This window comes from Sylvia atricapilla, chromosome 4 (assembly GCF_009819655.1).
Source record: "Sylvia atricapilla isolate bSylAtr1 chromosome 4, bSylAtr1.pri, whole genome shotgun sequence".
Classification (NCBI taxonomy): domain Eukaryota; kingdom Metazoa; phylum Chordata; class Aves; order Passeriformes; family Sylviidae; genus Sylvia; species Sylvia atricapilla.
Window position 1 is genome coordinate 59,076,423 of NC_089143.1, and position 16,532 is coordinate 59,092,954.

Consider the following 16,532-nt stretch of genomic DNA (forward strand, 5'->3'; position numbering starts at 1 on the left):
CACTAGACAAACTTCACTGGATAGGAGCTACCCTTCTTCACCTACCCCAGTCCATTTATCAGGAATGTATTTTTGGTATGGTGGTATTGGTTGTTGCTGGCAGCTGGTGTCCAGGCATTATCACTTCCTTAACAAGCTGATTGAATAGTTACTTGCAGTATGGCCTCCTGCTTTTTGAAGTGACCCATTTCCAGTGAAATCAACAGTAAGAATTAGACTGGTGAGATGGAACCCCATGTTACTGAGAACAAGGTTTAACATGTCTCGAGTTGACTGTGACAGTAGATAACGGTTGAGATTGCTGTCCATGGTTGCATTTTTGAGTGAAATGAGGGCAAAGGTGTCCTTTCCTTAGTGTTTATCAAGAAATCCCCAAGGCTGTGTTTCAGTATTTTGGGCCCATGGGTGAGTGGACCTCATTGATGGAAGAAAGGTGGCTGCATTCAGGGAATGATTTGTCCTTTCAGAATCTGAACACTTCCCCTTTCCCATCACCAAAAGTGACAGACTTAAGGAACAAATGAGAAAAATATCTTCCCAGTGATTTTGTATTTCTTGAGGCACGTGTTTTTTAAACATTTTTCCCCTAAAGCAAATGGAATGCATGAGTTTATTTGATCTTTCTCTACCATTTTAGGAGAAAAGCTGAAGTCATGCTTGGACACGGATTGTTCTCTTTGTTGGCTGAAAGGCTGATGCTTCAGACAAGCTTATTCACCATGACCACATACAATGTCCTGTTTGAGGTAGTCATACACTGTAGTTAGGATCCAATCTTTCTAATTACTTGTAAGACATTGTTAGAAAATTGCTTACATATTTGTGCTGATATGTTCCAGATGACATTAAACCTTAGTGTGATGCAGCTGAACGCTGCTTTTTTTACCCCCTCAAAGCTTGCTACTTTGGATTTACCCCCTCTTTAACTTGGTTATGCTCATTATAAACAATTCTAGATAATGAGTAACCTGTATGTCTCAAGCAGATGCTCATGTAGATGTGGAATTTTATTATAGCAATGATCTTGCCTTAGGATAATTGCTTTTGCTAGATTCACATTCGTCTTCCAGTGTATTTTAAATAACAGTATGCGCTTAAGAGAGAAATAAAAAAATAAAGTAGCTTATAGAGTTTTAGAAACAGAATGAAGTAAATCATCAAGAAAGTTAATGGGGATTTTTTGGGATGATTTTTGGAATGGTGATGATGATTGTGCTGCATCCAGATATTTTTTAGTGAGCTGTCTTCATGTATGTTGATATGGCATTTTCTTCTTTCTTGCTAGATTCTGACTGAACAGATTTGCACTCAAGTAATACATAAACAACATCCTGACCCAGATTCAACTGTGAAGATACAAAATCCTCGTAAGAATGCTACACAATTTCAAGTGCTACCTTAAGAAAAGTCTGCTTTAAAAGAACCCCACCAGTGAAAAAGCTTATTAATTACATCTACCAGTCTTCTAATCTCAGTTTTACTTTCTTTTTCACTCTAAAAGACAGATGACTCGTATTTAGTTGGAATTATGTACGAAGTATGTCTCTATAGCTCTTTGAAAGACATTTTATGTGTCCGTAGTTCATAACTCACGTTTTTTGGCGATGCAGTCATGTTTTGAAATGGTTTTTTAAGACTTATGTGCACAGGATACTTTGATTTATACATGTTAAGGTTCCAGCAAAATTCTGAATGCATTATTTACTGATGTCAGACTAAATTACCTGAAATATGGAAACACCTTTCATCTTAAATTACATTCAGTATGACAATGTGAGATGAAAAATAGGAGAAATGTATCTGTTTTGGTTAGCTTGCTTTATTGGAAATATCTTGATATGAAACTTTAGATGTCTTTTGAACTTAGAGAAGATACTGATGTCCGTTTCTGAATTATATACATCATTAATGTGCTCTATACATAATGGAATGGACTTATGAGAGCTTTAGGAGTTAACTTTTTTGTGGAGAAATAACAGATTTTTTGCTTTTGTAGCTGCTTTGTCACTAAATGTAGGTCACAGTTGTAGATGTTCTTCAGGTGGAAGGTGGGGTAAGAGAAAAGAAAGCAAAGCAGATATGGAGGAAAGAAAGCTGGTTACACTATGCCGTTTTCCTTCTGGTAAATCTGTATGAAGCAAGAGATGTGAGCATGTTTTGCTTTGCTGTTGCTTTCTCCTAAGATTTTTGAAGTTGACAGTCACTGCTGTGGTCAGTATATGGGGACTGAGATAATTCAGAAGTTATGTAGGTCTGGTAGGAAGAGTGGCTTCTAGAGGCCCTTTTTTAGGTCATTATTATTATTATCAGATAAGGAATTTCTCTTTAAAGAAGTTGTGCAAGATGAACTGCAACTATCACAGTGACTGTGTTCAAATTAAACCCTAATTAATTTACAAAGTTGATTTCTTTTAAACTAACAAGACATTGCCTCACTACTTTAAAAAGTGTGACGAATCCTCAATTTTGACCTCCTAAAAATACCGAAAACATAGTAATAGTAAGAGATAAAATTTTGTATTAGGAAGGTGTTTTATAACAGAAACTGTTAAGTTTAATTGGAAGTTGGTCACATTCTTTGAAAATTCAGTATTGAGGTAGAGCAAAATCTCATAAGGTAAAGCATTTTTCTCATACATTTGTTTTCTAAAAGATGCTTTTTTATGTGAACCTCATGTAAAAATGGTTCTGACAGGGTCTGATAGATTATCAATTGTCATGCAGTAAAATTTGTGTTGCTTAAACATGGTAATTCAATAGATTCTATTTTCTTTAGAGGCCTGCAAATCCCCCTGATGGATGACTAGGTCTGAAAAGTATTGGAAGAAGGGATTTGTTTTACTTAAACCTTCTTCTCCAATAGAGATGTGCTTTTTCTCAGTATAAAACTTTTTTATGTGGTGTCACTTTCCTTGTACAAACACTGTTGAAAGAGACCTTGTGTTTTATGCTGTGCTTGGTCCTAATATTTTGTTACTCATGAACTGTTTTACAGAGATTTTGAAGGTTATTGCAATCCTGATCCGTAATTCTCCACAGTGTCCAGAAACTCTGGAGGTCCGGCGAGCCTTTCTCTCAGATATGATTAAGCTGTTTAATAACAGCAGAGAAAACAGGAGGTAAGGTGGCTTGCTCTATGCACAAGTCGATAAAATAAATAACAAGGTCTCCTAGTAAATTAAACTCATGAGGGAAGATTTCAGCTTCATTGCTGTTTCAGCAAATTCTGTGCTCTACCAAAGTCTTCAGTATGATAAATTAGAGAAGCTTGCATGTAGCAATTTTTTTAAGCGTGTTGGATTCTTGATTTAGCTGTTGTGTATGTTTCTAAGATATATTTTAGAATGTGATTCAATTGCATGTGTGTGTTTTGCAGGAGTTTGTTGCAGTGCTCTGTCTGGCAGGAGTGGATGCTTTCCCTTTGTTGTTTTAATCCAAAGACGTCTGAGGAGCAGAAGATAACTGAGATGGTGTACACCATATTTCGGATTTTGCTGTACCATGCAATAAAATATGAGTGGGGTGGCTGGCGTGTGTGGGTGGATACACTGTCAATCACACATTCAAAGGTGAGATGAATCAAATTTCAGGAGCATTTCCGAAAAATTTTGGTGCTGGTCTTGCTTTTTAGTAACAGCAGGGACACAAGGTGGCGCACCATAGCTGTTCATCAACAAAAGTACCTTTTAGTAACATCAAAAGGCTGTGAAACAAATGAGTAAAAAGCAAAGAAACCCAAGTTAAGGCAGATGCTTCAGCTGTTAAACTGCCATGGAATATGGGGTGAGAGTGCAAATCCTGGCAGTATGAATGAGACTATTACCCTTTATTATTGTTCTGTCTGAATTTTGTTGTTGTTACAACCAGAGTTGCATCATAAAAGTTATTAATGGTTCTCTGAATAAGGCGCGGTAGTACAAAAGGTATTTTATACTGCCCTGTTCTAAACAAAAGAGTGAGGCCAGTGTGAGCCTCAGAATTATTCTGGTTGTCAGAATATTTACTTCTAATGAAATAAATTATAAGTTACCTGTTTCTAAATGTGTGCAACTTAGCAGTGTGAAAAAGACATCCGTGAACCCAAAAGATCACTTTATGATACTGAGGAATTGTTGGCAATTCTGTGGTCTTGGATTTTGAATGATTTTTTTTCTTAAGAAAGGTCAGTCTCTGCAATTACCAAGAACTTTGTTATTTTGCAGCTCTATTTATTGCACTGAGAGGTTGATGGTGGATTCTTGGGCTATGGGGAGACAATTGTACAAATCTATTTAATAAAATTGGGTGAAATAACTTGATTAAACAGTCACTTAGCTAAGTGGAATTCCAGTGCAAAGCACCCAGAGGCACATTTTAACCCTTACAGAGATCATGTTTTAGGTGTCAGACTGTTCTTAATATTCTTTTTCTTTGTCTTTGCAGTCTTCTAAAACCAGTTTCCTCTTTTTTTGCCCCAGGATGCTGAGGGCATGGGTAAATTGTGCAATGGCAAGCTGTAACCAGAGTGAAGATCCCTAATGTGCTTTTATATAAAAGTGGCATAGTTCAGCATATGTGTAATTGCTGGGAGTCTCTGGGAATTGTCCCAGGGGAAAGATGGAGGGGTGAATAAAGGAAGACCACCTTTCTAACTCTTACTCAGAGCTTTGGTGTCTTGACTTAAGAAATTAGCTAGCCCATTATCTTATAATCTGTTTTTCTATTCCTAGACACTCTTTGTAAGATAATGTAATGTCAGAAATGTCGTTTAAACAGCACCTATGTCAGAGAGGTTATATGGATTTTTGGTCATTCTCTTCAGTGACTTAATGTGGCTAATCAATGATCTAGAGTTCCTAGAGGAAAAAAAAAGGAAGATACCATGGCCAAATGTCAAGATCAAAACGCTATAGTTTTAGAAAAGACAAAAAAATAGATATAAGTAATGTTGGTCTGGTTTATTAATTTGCATTTTAAAGGCTGTATGTTTTTGTGGAAAGGCCATAGTGAGTGAGAAGATGACCTACTTCAATCTGTGTTTCTCATTTTTGGTTCCTGGAATGCTGCAGCAGGGAGGTGTCCTTGGTTGTAGGAATAACTCCCTGTAAGTTTTCCCAAGTCTAGCTTTGTTGACGTTCTGGTCAATATAAAATATCTGTCTGCTCTTCAGGCCTGTTTCAGAAGAAGTTGAATGATGGCAAATTTGGAAGTGTGTGAGTGTGGGCAGTGTGGTGGTGAAGTATTGAAGGGCTTATAAAGGAATTCAGTTTGTTTGGACATCACCACTAATACTAATTCCAGAAGCCAAAATGAGAATGTATAAACAGCAAAAGCATCCACAAATTAACCTCACAATATTGATATGAATGATGATGCCATTATCAAGATTTTAAAATTTCACCTTTGTTATGCACTTTCCATTTGAACTTTTTTTTTTTAAGTCATACATACAATTCATGCAAGTAGCCATATAAAACTAGATGATACTACAGAGCTGCCTGTTATTACGTAAGCATATGTTAGGATAAATCACAAAAAAGCTCTTGAAAAATATCCTTATAAACAGATAATTATAAAGATTTTTTAATCCTGTTAATTCAACTTATTTTAAATAGTCTTGTATCCTGTTATACTACTATTGAGATTCATAGAGATTCACACATAACCTGGTGTAGGCATAATTCAGTGGGCAAATTGTTCGATGCTAAGTGCATCTCAGATGTTTTTGATTTCTAGCATGCTTTCAAAGTAATGTGGGAATTATGGGAACAGAAATATTTCCTTAGCATTGCTAAGAGAATAACCAATTTGGGTTTTTCCTATTTCATCTCTAATTGTATTGGGTTACTGCTTATTTTTCCTTTTTACAACCCTCTGTGCCATTCATGCCACTAATTTATAACACCATTCTGTGATAAAGAACTAGTGCATAAAGGACCAATGTTACAGAATTGGATAGGTTTTGCAGAGCTACACATCAAGATACATGCAGCTGCTATAAAAAGCCAAAGAAACTCAATTGCAATTTTATTGTCCAGTTTGATAGATTTCCTGCCACCTTTGTAGCAGGGAAGCTGTTTGTCACTGTAACCCTCTCCTCCAACAGCTGCACGGTGTTTTATAAGCAGCAGTGGCTTTTCCAGCATAATTGCACTGCATTGGCTTCCTTGCACTCACAATTTAGAAGATGTGTAGGTGTGTGCAACCTTTTAAAAGCCAAATTTCTTACTATTCCTCACATATTTTGTTATTTTCCATATTATTTTTGATGCTTTCCAGATATTAAACTATCGTATCCGAAGGGGTTTAATCTGTTGCTTCTAGTTCAATGAAAATATTATTGGAAAAATTAAATCACAACTGCAGTTTCTTCTGATTGGCCAGTGTTCAATTTATGGAAGGATCTAAGAGTTTTTTAAACATTGCAACCATGCTAACTAGGCCTTAGATTTTATCTGTCTAGTCCTGTTACTTTTTACAAAGGACCAATGATTTGGAGGTTAATAATAGGAAACAAGTAAAGAATAATAGGAAACAAGAAATGAATGGACAACATCCCTATTTAGCCTTTCAGCTTCGTCAGGTTTTAAAAGAATGAAAGTATTTACACAATATAATGCACTCCTGAATTATCTGAATGTTTTAAACTACTGGGAAGACTAACATCTGCTTATTTCAGGCCCTTAAATATATTTTACTGCCTAAAAGTTGATTCATGTTCCTTTTCTGTTAAAGAAAATACATTCAGGTGGAGAATCATTTTTAGTTTTTGGTAGCTCAAGAAATTTTCAGTGAGTTAAGACTCAGAGGTGTTAATACATGTAAGCTGCAATTCTGTTGCTGTTTATGTGGAAAAACTTTATTCACTGATCTGAATGAGGAGTATGATCTTAAAATGTTAATAGTGGGACCTTACAGTATATTTCTAACTAATTGACAGTTTTCATTCAAAAGTACAGTTGTAATAAACATTTTAATTGTTAACTAAATTAGACTATTCTTTTGTGCCCTCCTCGTTTAATTAAAGGGGGTGGAAAAAAAAAAAAAAACCCAGAGCACATATGTGTGCTATGTTTGCCAGGTTTTCATCACTGTCTGATGAGGGAAAACTGGAAAAAGCTGCAGAGGTGGGGTGGTGGAGGAGTTAATATATGGTGGCAATTAAACTAATTTGCAGAGGAGTGAACATGGCTTAGTGGTTTTAGAAGGTGAGAGGCCATGGGAATCTGAAGTCCAAATCCTGTTGGCATCCAGGATTTGCTAAGGATAGTTTTGTCTGTTTTTCATCCCTGCCATAAGGGCAGGAGGATCTCCCACAGCAGATATCTTCAGCTCCAGGGAATTTTGAAGGCTTCAGGTATTCTTTAATCTTCTGGAAAGTATCTGCATTTCCCAGAGGGTCATTGTACCATTGCAGGCTTTTGGTTTTCACTTGTGCCATGCCCGGTATGTCCATGAAGGAAAGCTGGGAGTGCCTTTGAAATTATTCAATATTATGTTAATTTTAATGGTGTAAATAGTTATTTTTTAATAAATATTACTTATTCTACATAGAAATGATTCTCAGCTTGTCACCTGAGGAATGGAGAGCAGAAGAATAAAGCTGCAGGATGCTATCATTTGACTAATCCAAACTGAAAGAAATGGGGGTAGTATAGAAGGGAGCAAGAAAAACTGGGAATTTATAAAGCAGGCAAAAACCTTTATAAAGCTGCAGAGAAGCCTTAAAAGAAGAGTGTAATAGAGATTTGCTACTAAGTGCCAGAGCTTTCGAAAAGAAGAATTACAGAAACATTTGCAGTGGAGAGAGCTGCTGCATAAAGAAGGAAGTAGCTCTGAAATAGTTTCCCTAAGTAAAGAAGACTTGAGGAGAGAGAGGATTCTCATCTGTATGACTTGGTATAAAAAAAATCATTGGAAGATGGGACCTGTGTCTGCAGCCTCAAGAATTGTTAGTGGTTTTCTTTGCTGTTGCTGCAATTTGAAACAATCCTCCTCCATAATTGCAGCCACCTCTGTTCACATTGTGGGGCCAGAATTAGGTCTCCTGGCTGTTATTTAAGATCATGGATGAGGAGTCTTTGCTGTAGGGCTGCCGAGAATATATGGAGATGCTGAAAAAGGATGGCAGAAGTGAGCAGTGCATAGGACCTGTAGCTGGGCATTGCAGCAATGGGGTGATAAGTGCTGAATTTAGTTACAGAATATTTTTGTTCATAGCTAAATATCAAATGTGTACAAGATAGGGTTTGACAGTCCCTTGAACTGTAGGAATGGTGGCAGGGATTGAGATAGTGAAAAAATGCATATCTTGAGACAATTCTGTGCGTTCATGTCTTGCAATTTAAACTCATTAAAAGCAGTAATTTCCTTAGTGAAAATGAGCTAATACGTGTTCAGTATGCAGTTTGAATTTATTGTAAGATATTGAATTTATTGTAAGATTATAAGCTCTACCTTGATTTGAAGTAAAATGCTGCTCTTATACATAAAATACTTCCTCAGATAAGCAGACTTTTATGAATTATATTGACTAGTGTTTGCTTTCTTACTCTATAGGGTTTTTTTCCTCAAGATGAGAGAAAAAAAGAGACAGAACTATTGCTACTTAGGTGAAAATGTAAGATGTAGGAATGTGAAGTCATCTTGGAACAGTGGTTTCCCCCAACCTTGTACATCACTGAATGTGTTTCTGGTGGAAGTTTCGGTTCCTAGAAACCTTTCATATGTCGTGTCCTGCAAAGTATATTTTAAGTTGCCTTTCTTAGCTTTCTTCTGTGAACCACTCAGTAACAGCCCAGGGATTCCTCAAGTCAGTGGGTGAGACTGTAACTCAGTGTGTGGTGCACACAGTAGCTTTGTATCTTTTCCTGTGCTGAGCTGAAAATTAGTTTTGATTTCTCTGATAGTGGTGTCTCCTGTCCAAACAGGTCTGTTTGTGGTTGGAGATTGGATTACGCTTTTGAAACAGCTAGTGTTAGCAGAGGAGAAGTGGAAAAAGCAGGTTAAGATTTAAAAAGTTGTGATGCTTTTTGGAATTATGAAGAGTTTATTCATTTATTATGAAGAGTTTTTTTTAAACCAGCATAGGAGCACGTTTGCACTGAGCAGACTCTGTAAGGAAACAGTAATATATATAATTGTCTGACCTGTCTGGCAAGATATTCCCTTCCCCTCTCTACCCTATGAAATTGCCCACCTGAAAATGGAAAAAAAGGCCAAAATCTTAACATATGGTTAAAATGTATTTTCTGTGTTCTTTAATGCAAATGTCATCTTACCCTTTCTCATTGCTGTATGCTAATTTTTTCTCCTTGGCAATTAGTAAGTGTTGGGTGTCAAATTAAGTTAAAATTAATGGCAGAGGCAAACGTTGCAGTTATTAGCTCACAAGTGTCTTCAACTGGAAGTGCGTAGAGATGCATTCCAAGCATTGCAGACAGCTATGGATTAACCATCAAATGATGGGGAAGATTAATGGTTGGCCTTTTAACTCACTAATTTAGAACAATTTCTGGTAATTAATTTTGTATTATCAGCTTTACAGTTGCAAATGCCTTAAGGAAAGTAAAAAATCACTGATGTACATTTAAGATTCTTCAAGGTAGCAGTCCTCTTGTAAATTGTTGCTTGCTTGCAGATCCTAATGTTTCATCTTCAATACCTTTATGTACTCTGTGCACTTCCTTTTACTAATCATCATTTCTGCTTCATTTTGCATTTTTGTTGGTACTGATTTTGTTAACCTTAGGCTATTTGTTTTGTATGTGTAGTTTGGCTTTGTGTACTTGTGTGCTTTGTAAATGCCACATCATACAATAGAAGTTGTGGGGGAAGAATTGTCTAGGCAGAACCACAGAAGGGTTGTGCCTCTGTTGTAGTACCACAGTTTCTTGGTTTCCTGTCAAACCAAGTTGCAGATTGATACAGTGATCAAAAGTGTTTATATAACCTTGGTGAAAAGTTGGATTTTACAAAGCAGAATTTCTGAAATTTGTATCCTTTTGTTATGTAAGAAACCCCTGGACTCAAAAGGCATGTTAGAAAAATACTGTTTCATGTGGTCTCTCTAATTGTGTGCCTTGGCATTTTAATTTGAGTTTTATTTAAAGGACAGTATTTAATACATTGTAAGATGAATTCTTGTTGATGTTTATGGTCAAAGTAGAAATTACTGTCCTTGTTGAGTAGATTTTGGGTTTTTTTTGGGAGTGATGTTTTCCTTTAGTTCATTGCCTCATTTTCTTCACCAGTGTTTCTCTTCTTATAGTTTCTTGCATTGTTCTGAAATCAGTGTAGATTCTCATCAGATTTTGCTTGTATTTATTTGCCCATAAGTTTACATTATCCATCTGTGAAGACAGAATGTCAGTATTGACCTTCTTGCTGATCTTTGTTTCTATTTCTTTTTAGTGGCAATTAAAAATCCTGCAGTGTGCAGTGTCATTTTCAGTATTGCTCTGTGATGTCTTCCAAAGCATTGTCTGTTCCAGGTTTCAGATAAAATTGGTTATGAAGTGATGTTGCATCCCTGTACCATACACATACATGTTTTTAAGTGTTGGCTATACCTGGTTGGAAGGGTGGAGGTCAGAGGCAGCCTTGGCTGCAGTGACCATGAGATGGTGGAGTTCAGGATTCTGAGGGGAGGGAGGAGAGTAAAAGCAACCTCACAATCCTGACTTACAGAGAGCAGATTTTGACTTATTCTCGAGCAAGGTTGATTTAAGGCTGTGAACCAGATGATCAGTTTGGCTGGTAAGGAAAGATCTGAAGCTGCGATAGGTTTTTGTTAAGGGGATGGGGCTTGGTAGCACACTAGAAAAAAGCTTTATAGTGAAAGAGGAGGTTTCAGGTTGTGCCAACTGAGATACAGCTGACTGCCCATTTCTCCAGAAGTAGTTGCCAGCCCTACAGACTGTCTTCATGGAAAGTGAGGAGCCATAAACTTGGTAGCTTTTACTCCTATATATATGAGTTTAATGAGGTTTACACAGGAATGATGTGTGAAAATACAGATGTTCACACTGCTAAATATCGTGGGGCAATGTGCTTTCTGGGGAGTACGTGCGAGTTTTGCTGAAATCAAACAATGACATTTTCATTTGTTGAATGTCTGTTTAGTGCTTGCTGGAACAAAGCTTTTTAGTAGTTTTGGAAATGGAAGAAGCAACAGGGAGAGGGAGAGGAGGCAAAGCTAGCTGGAGATAAGTTCAAGTTGTTAAGATTCCTTCTTCAGAAAAGTAGTGATTAAACCTGAAGTAGCAGCTTTGCCTAATCATGTTTTGGAAAACAAGTGAAAAGGGCTAGGCACAGCCTATTAGCATGATCTATTTTGTGTTGCCTTTGACATTCTGATTGTGGTGCAATTCAGGAATTATTTCTAAAGTAATAATGCCCTCCACATGCTCTTTTTAGCAAAATCCTAGAATCAAATAAATTATGGATCCATTTTTACAGATGGATGAACTTTCAATCATTTGTAATAATTCACTTTTTTTTTTTTTTTTTTTTTTTGTGCATAACTGAATGAAAACTACTATGTGAAAACTTCCTTTTTTTTTTAACCAGTGGAATGAGATATCCCAGTTCTGTTTCTGGACACTAAAGTTACAATTAAATGAACTTAAATGAATAATATGCTTCAGATCATCTTAAAATAGTGCATGGCTTTTGCAGTGCTTTAATGTACTTGATTGATTGAGAAAATGGTATGTTAAAAAGCTAATGTTAACTTCAGAACCTACCAAAAATATTTTTTTCTTTGTTCTTTCTTTGCTTATCTCTGATTTAACTGTAGTTTATAGTATCTTCTTAATCTTAAAAAATATTTTTTGACTTCCCTTATTTTCTTAAGGGAAAATATTCCTACTGACTAATCATCACTTTGTACATGGAATTTTTAGATGAGATCCAAATGAATGAGCCAAGTATGTAAGAGAATAAGGAAATGTGTGTTTGTGTATTTAGTGAAATGCACTGCTCTGCTTTGCCTATGGAAAATGTTTGATACAGAAAATGATTTTTAAAAACCCTCAAGTGGAGCTTATGTTGGGAAAAGTCTGAGAACTGAGCTTACAGATAAATAAACAAACACTTGTGTTATGGAATATAAATCTAAATCCTAAATGGAAAGGTATGGATAAACTAAATTGAATAACAGTGTAATAAAACCTCAAGTTATTCTAGTGATACTTTATTTTTTAAACACAGCTATTTATTTGGGAAAATGAATTTTATTAGTGGGTATATAAAGATCTTTTCTATCTGGATTTTTTTTAAATACCTATTTTTTTTTTAAATACCTAAAAACAGCAATAATATTTTCAGCTGAGTAGAGAAATCTTTTCACTTTATCAGTTTGTGTAGCTTTTCTCACGCTGAGGTGGGGTGAATAGCACTAACCAGAGGAAATGTCCTCTGGAGAATTTTGGGTGTCATTTGGGGATCCACAGGATTTTGGCCTTGTTAGGTGCTTCTCTGTGCTCTGACTTCATGAGATTGTACTTTTTAGTGTGAAATTTTCAAAAGTTTATGTATCTTTTTTGTGGATTTTTGAGCATACTAAAGGTGCTAAAAAGATGTGAAAGCTCTGCTATTTGTCACAGCCTCCCCCTTCACAAAAAAATGGACAGTTTCAAATCTCATAATTCTGTGGATCTTATGCTCAGGATGTCCTTTGGATCAGTCTAGTTAGGGGCTTTTTGACAATGGCTTTACTTTTTTTACTTCCTTTTAGCCAGGAAAACCAGGTGTATGTAAGAAAAACTTGCTGTCAGTTGAAGTGATATCTTATGTGCAGGTTTTTTTTATGAAAAGGAATATCCAATATAAATTTGTCATTTGAGCATTGATTTTGTTGTTGTTGTTCTTATTTTTTTAAGGAAACAGTCATTAACCTATAGTTTTTAATGTCATTTGAACTCTGTTCTTTCAGGTGACTTTTGAAATGCACAAAGATAGTCTTTCCCAAATGTACAAGGAGTACCAAGGGAAAGGAGGTGAAGGGAGTGGAGTACATTCTTCAACTCCAATTAGGACAATCTCTGGGATTAGCAAAGAAGTTGAAACCAAGGGGAAACAACAATCCTTGGAGTTAAAAGAAAATGCTGCTGCTCCTTCCTGCATTGCTGATGGTGATACGGAGTGCAGAACTGAAAAAGAAGAGAGAGAAAACTCATCAGATCGTGGCCAACAAACTCATTCAGTGTCTAATCAGAAGGAAGAATTAGAGGAGGAGGATATGAGTACTGCACAAGATTTAAAAGCAGTGCCTTGTGTGGAGTTTTCTCCAGAACCAGAAACAGTGAAGCCCAGTGTCTCAGAAATCAGCAGTGGAATAGCTGAAGCAATTGAAGATTCTAGCAAAGCTGATGAGCTTGTGGAAGAAACAGTTGCTGTCACTGCTGCTTCTCTAGCCATGCAAACTCCTGTGGAAGGAGAAACTCCCACAAGTGCAGAAGGATTGGAAAAATCAGCAGTAGAGGTGGAAGATGAAGATGACTTTGTTGATTTGAAAGATGAAAGTAGTTTGCCTTTACCTTCGGAAGAGCTTGCAGAAAGGAACAAGGAATGTGGCTCTAATGCAAGTGAAGTGACAAAGCAGGAAGGAACATCAGAGCAGCAACTTGAAGCTGGGCTCTTAAAATCTGAGGGTACTGAAGCTGTGGAGGAGAAGAAACAAGAACTGACTTTGCCAGAGACTGTGAGTTCTGCAGTTCCAGAAGTAGTAACTCAGCTGGATTCAACAGGAAAAAAGAAGCTGAAGGAACCTGTAGTTACTAGTGAAACCAAAACAACTGTGGAAAATGCGAATGCACACATGGCAGAGCCTGCTGGAGCTTCTGACAAAAGAATTGCCAAGCTTGATGTTTCCAGTGTTGCATCAGATACGGAAAGACTGGAGCTGAAAGCTAGCACACGTCTAGAAGCACCTCTGCCCCCCAGATCCATGCCTGAGGTAAGTTCTACCTATCCTTCATCCATCTAGCTTAAAAATAAAAGGGTTTTTTAAATGAATTTTTGAGAAAGCATATCTGAACATCCTGGGAATAATAACGTGTGTGATTTTTGTGAGTTATCTATAAAATACTTTCAACCCTGGGTTAAAATAGCCATTATTCTTACTAATTTGTTTACTGAGAAGTCTCCAAGGTTTTTGTACATCTACATATGAATGCTGATATAAACTGAGTGTTTGGCTAGACAACAACTTCATCTCAGTTGTTTTAAGCTATAACAATTGATAGGATTGTCACTACATCGTTGTGTCCTACCTTTTTTGTATAAGTATGAATTTAGACTGGGCTTCTGTTGGGTGCTTCAGTGCTCCAGCCCTCTAGTCTTTAGTTTCTGATGCAGCTTTTAATGGCTAAATAGTCATCTCTCTGAGTACTTCCCTTCTGCAGAGATACCTCCTAATGGATGCTCTTCAATCTGCACCATTCTTCCTTAAAGGAGGAAAACCACTGTCTACAGCAACATATTTTCCACCCCTGGTAAGGTTGGGTGGCTGCTCGTGAATACCTAGACTTGGCAGGTGTGGTAGTGCAGCTGTAGCCTAGTTTGTAGTTTTGGTATATCCATTAAATAGCATTTTTGTGATAGTTTTAGCTTTATTTGGAACCGTGTACACAGTCTGGACTTGTTGGGTATCTAAAATCTCAAATCTATTAAATGCATTCCAGTGTGCACCACGGGAACTAATAACCAGAGTGTGGGTTTTGTGTTTTGTTTTCCTGTTTGTCTGCAAACTGTGCGTTCAGCCCTCAAGGCAGCAGGTTTCCTCAGGACAGGAGCTGGCTGCTCCATCGGACGGGCAGAGGAGGGACACGAGGTCGGCGGTGTTCCGTATTCCCGAGTTCAGGTGGTCACTGATGCACCAGCGCCTGCTCACAGACCTGCTCTTCTCCATAGAGACAGATATCCAGATGTGGAGAAGGTACATCCTCTGCTTTGTGAGGAGTGATCCAGACTGGGTTCACTTATAAGGGGCTCGGTGACTTAAACATCAGATGTCCATGAGTCTTACTCGTTATTCAATAGCCTGACTTATTTTGTGACCTACACCGAATTTTTCTCAGATTTTTATTTTTAAGGCTCTTTACAGACATAATGTGTCTTGGCCTGCACACAGATTTGGATTGAAATCCTGACATATAAGTCAGCGGCAGTCTAACTGTTCATTTTTATTCAACCAAGATTTTAATTTTCCTAATGTATTTAAGGGGTTGTGTCTTCTATTCTTATTGAAATGTGGATAAGAAAGATAATATATCCAAAACAGTATTTCTTGTTTCTGCGTTTGCACACACTGGGTTGCTGCTTTGTTAGGGTTCTGTGAACCCGGAGAGGTTAATTTGAAGATTAACTTCTAGCAGGGATCAGGAACATTATCATGAAGATTTTTTGAAAACGGCAGTAATTCTGTGATTTATTTTTTAGGTTTAATAATTGAAATAAGAGGAATGTCCATCGTTAACTTGTACTAATGAGTGTTAAATTTAAATTGAACCATATAGCTGTACTGACCTGATAAAAAACAATGTCAGAATGGAGAAACAGAGTAGTTAGGTGATTCAAACAGTTTAAACTGTGGTGAATTTTTGTCTGACTATAGTTTTTAGGATATGTTTAAGTTAGCCTATCAGGGCATCATCAGATATAGCTAAAATATATTTCTATTTTAGCCTTCGTTTTGGAAAGTTTTTGTCAAAGTTTTTGTGCTTTGTTGATTTTTAATTTCTCTGAGAAATCCTTAGTATTTGCTTTAATTTTCCAAGGATTTAAATTCAAATCTAGTTTACTGTTGCCAGAGATTTTATCCTGTTTCCTGATACAGTGACTTTTGCTAGCAAGCAGTGATACGCCAGCGTATATCTTTATACAAATGAGGATTAGCAGTCATCTCGGTTTTTTAGCAATTTGTGATCTTGAGCAGTTCATGACCAGAAAGGAAATGTAGTTTTAGGTGTAGATTGAGATACGTCAGTTGAGCCTTACAGTCATGTGTTAGTTACTGCCTCACTGCTAAGTGTGTGGTTTTAGTTTTGCAGAACCAGAAATACGTTAAAATACCCTCAAAATAAAGCTCTATTCTGAATGTCTTTAATTTTTGGACAGCCATTCTACAAAAACTGTGATGGACTTTGTGAATAGCAGTGACAATGTGGTGTTTGTGCACAACACGATCCACCTCATCTCTCAAGTGATGGACAACATGATCATGGCCTGTGGTGGGATCTTGCCGTTGCTCTCTGCTGCCACATCTTCTACTGTAAGAAATTCCATTTCTTTTGAAAATCCCTCACTTGTTAGGAGGATGCTTTTCTTTGTGGAGTGTATTAATTATTGTATTTGTCCTTTTGGGAAATGGGAAATGCACGTGGGATGTTTCCACAGGCATCTCTTTCCTCCTTTGCTGCCTCCATGCTTTGTCTAAGATAAATTGGGTGCTTGCCTTCTTTGCCTGAAGACAATAAAAAAGAGTTTCCTGCCTCTGTTGCCCCACAGTGGTCTGGAATGGGATTAAATCCCAATACTAATTCCTAGAA

General features: G+C 37.0%; 1 protein-coding gene across 1 annotated transcript in view; it reads left to right on the forward strand.

Moving 5' to 3' along the window:
• Positions 1 to 16,532, forward strand: part of LRBA (LPS responsive beige-like anchor protein) — a 363,721-nt gene that overhangs the window by 57,205 nt on the left and 289,984 nt on the right. The window contains exons 18-24 of the mRNA XM_066318056.1: positions 638 to 746; positions 1,286 to 1,367; positions 2,996 to 3,119; positions 3,377 to 3,569; positions 12,917 to 13,939; positions 14,745 to 14,920; positions 16,102 to 16,255. Coding sequence (XP_066174153.1) covers positions 638 to 746; positions 1,286 to 1,367; positions 2,996 to 3,119; positions 3,377 to 3,569; positions 12,917 to 13,939; positions 14,745 to 14,920; positions 16,102 to 16,255 — 1,861 coding nt within the window. The remainder of the gene's footprint in view (positions 1 to 637; positions 747 to 1,285; positions 1,368 to 2,995; positions 3,120 to 3,376; positions 3,570 to 12,916; positions 13,940 to 14,744; positions 14,921 to 16,101; positions 16,256 to 16,532) is intronic.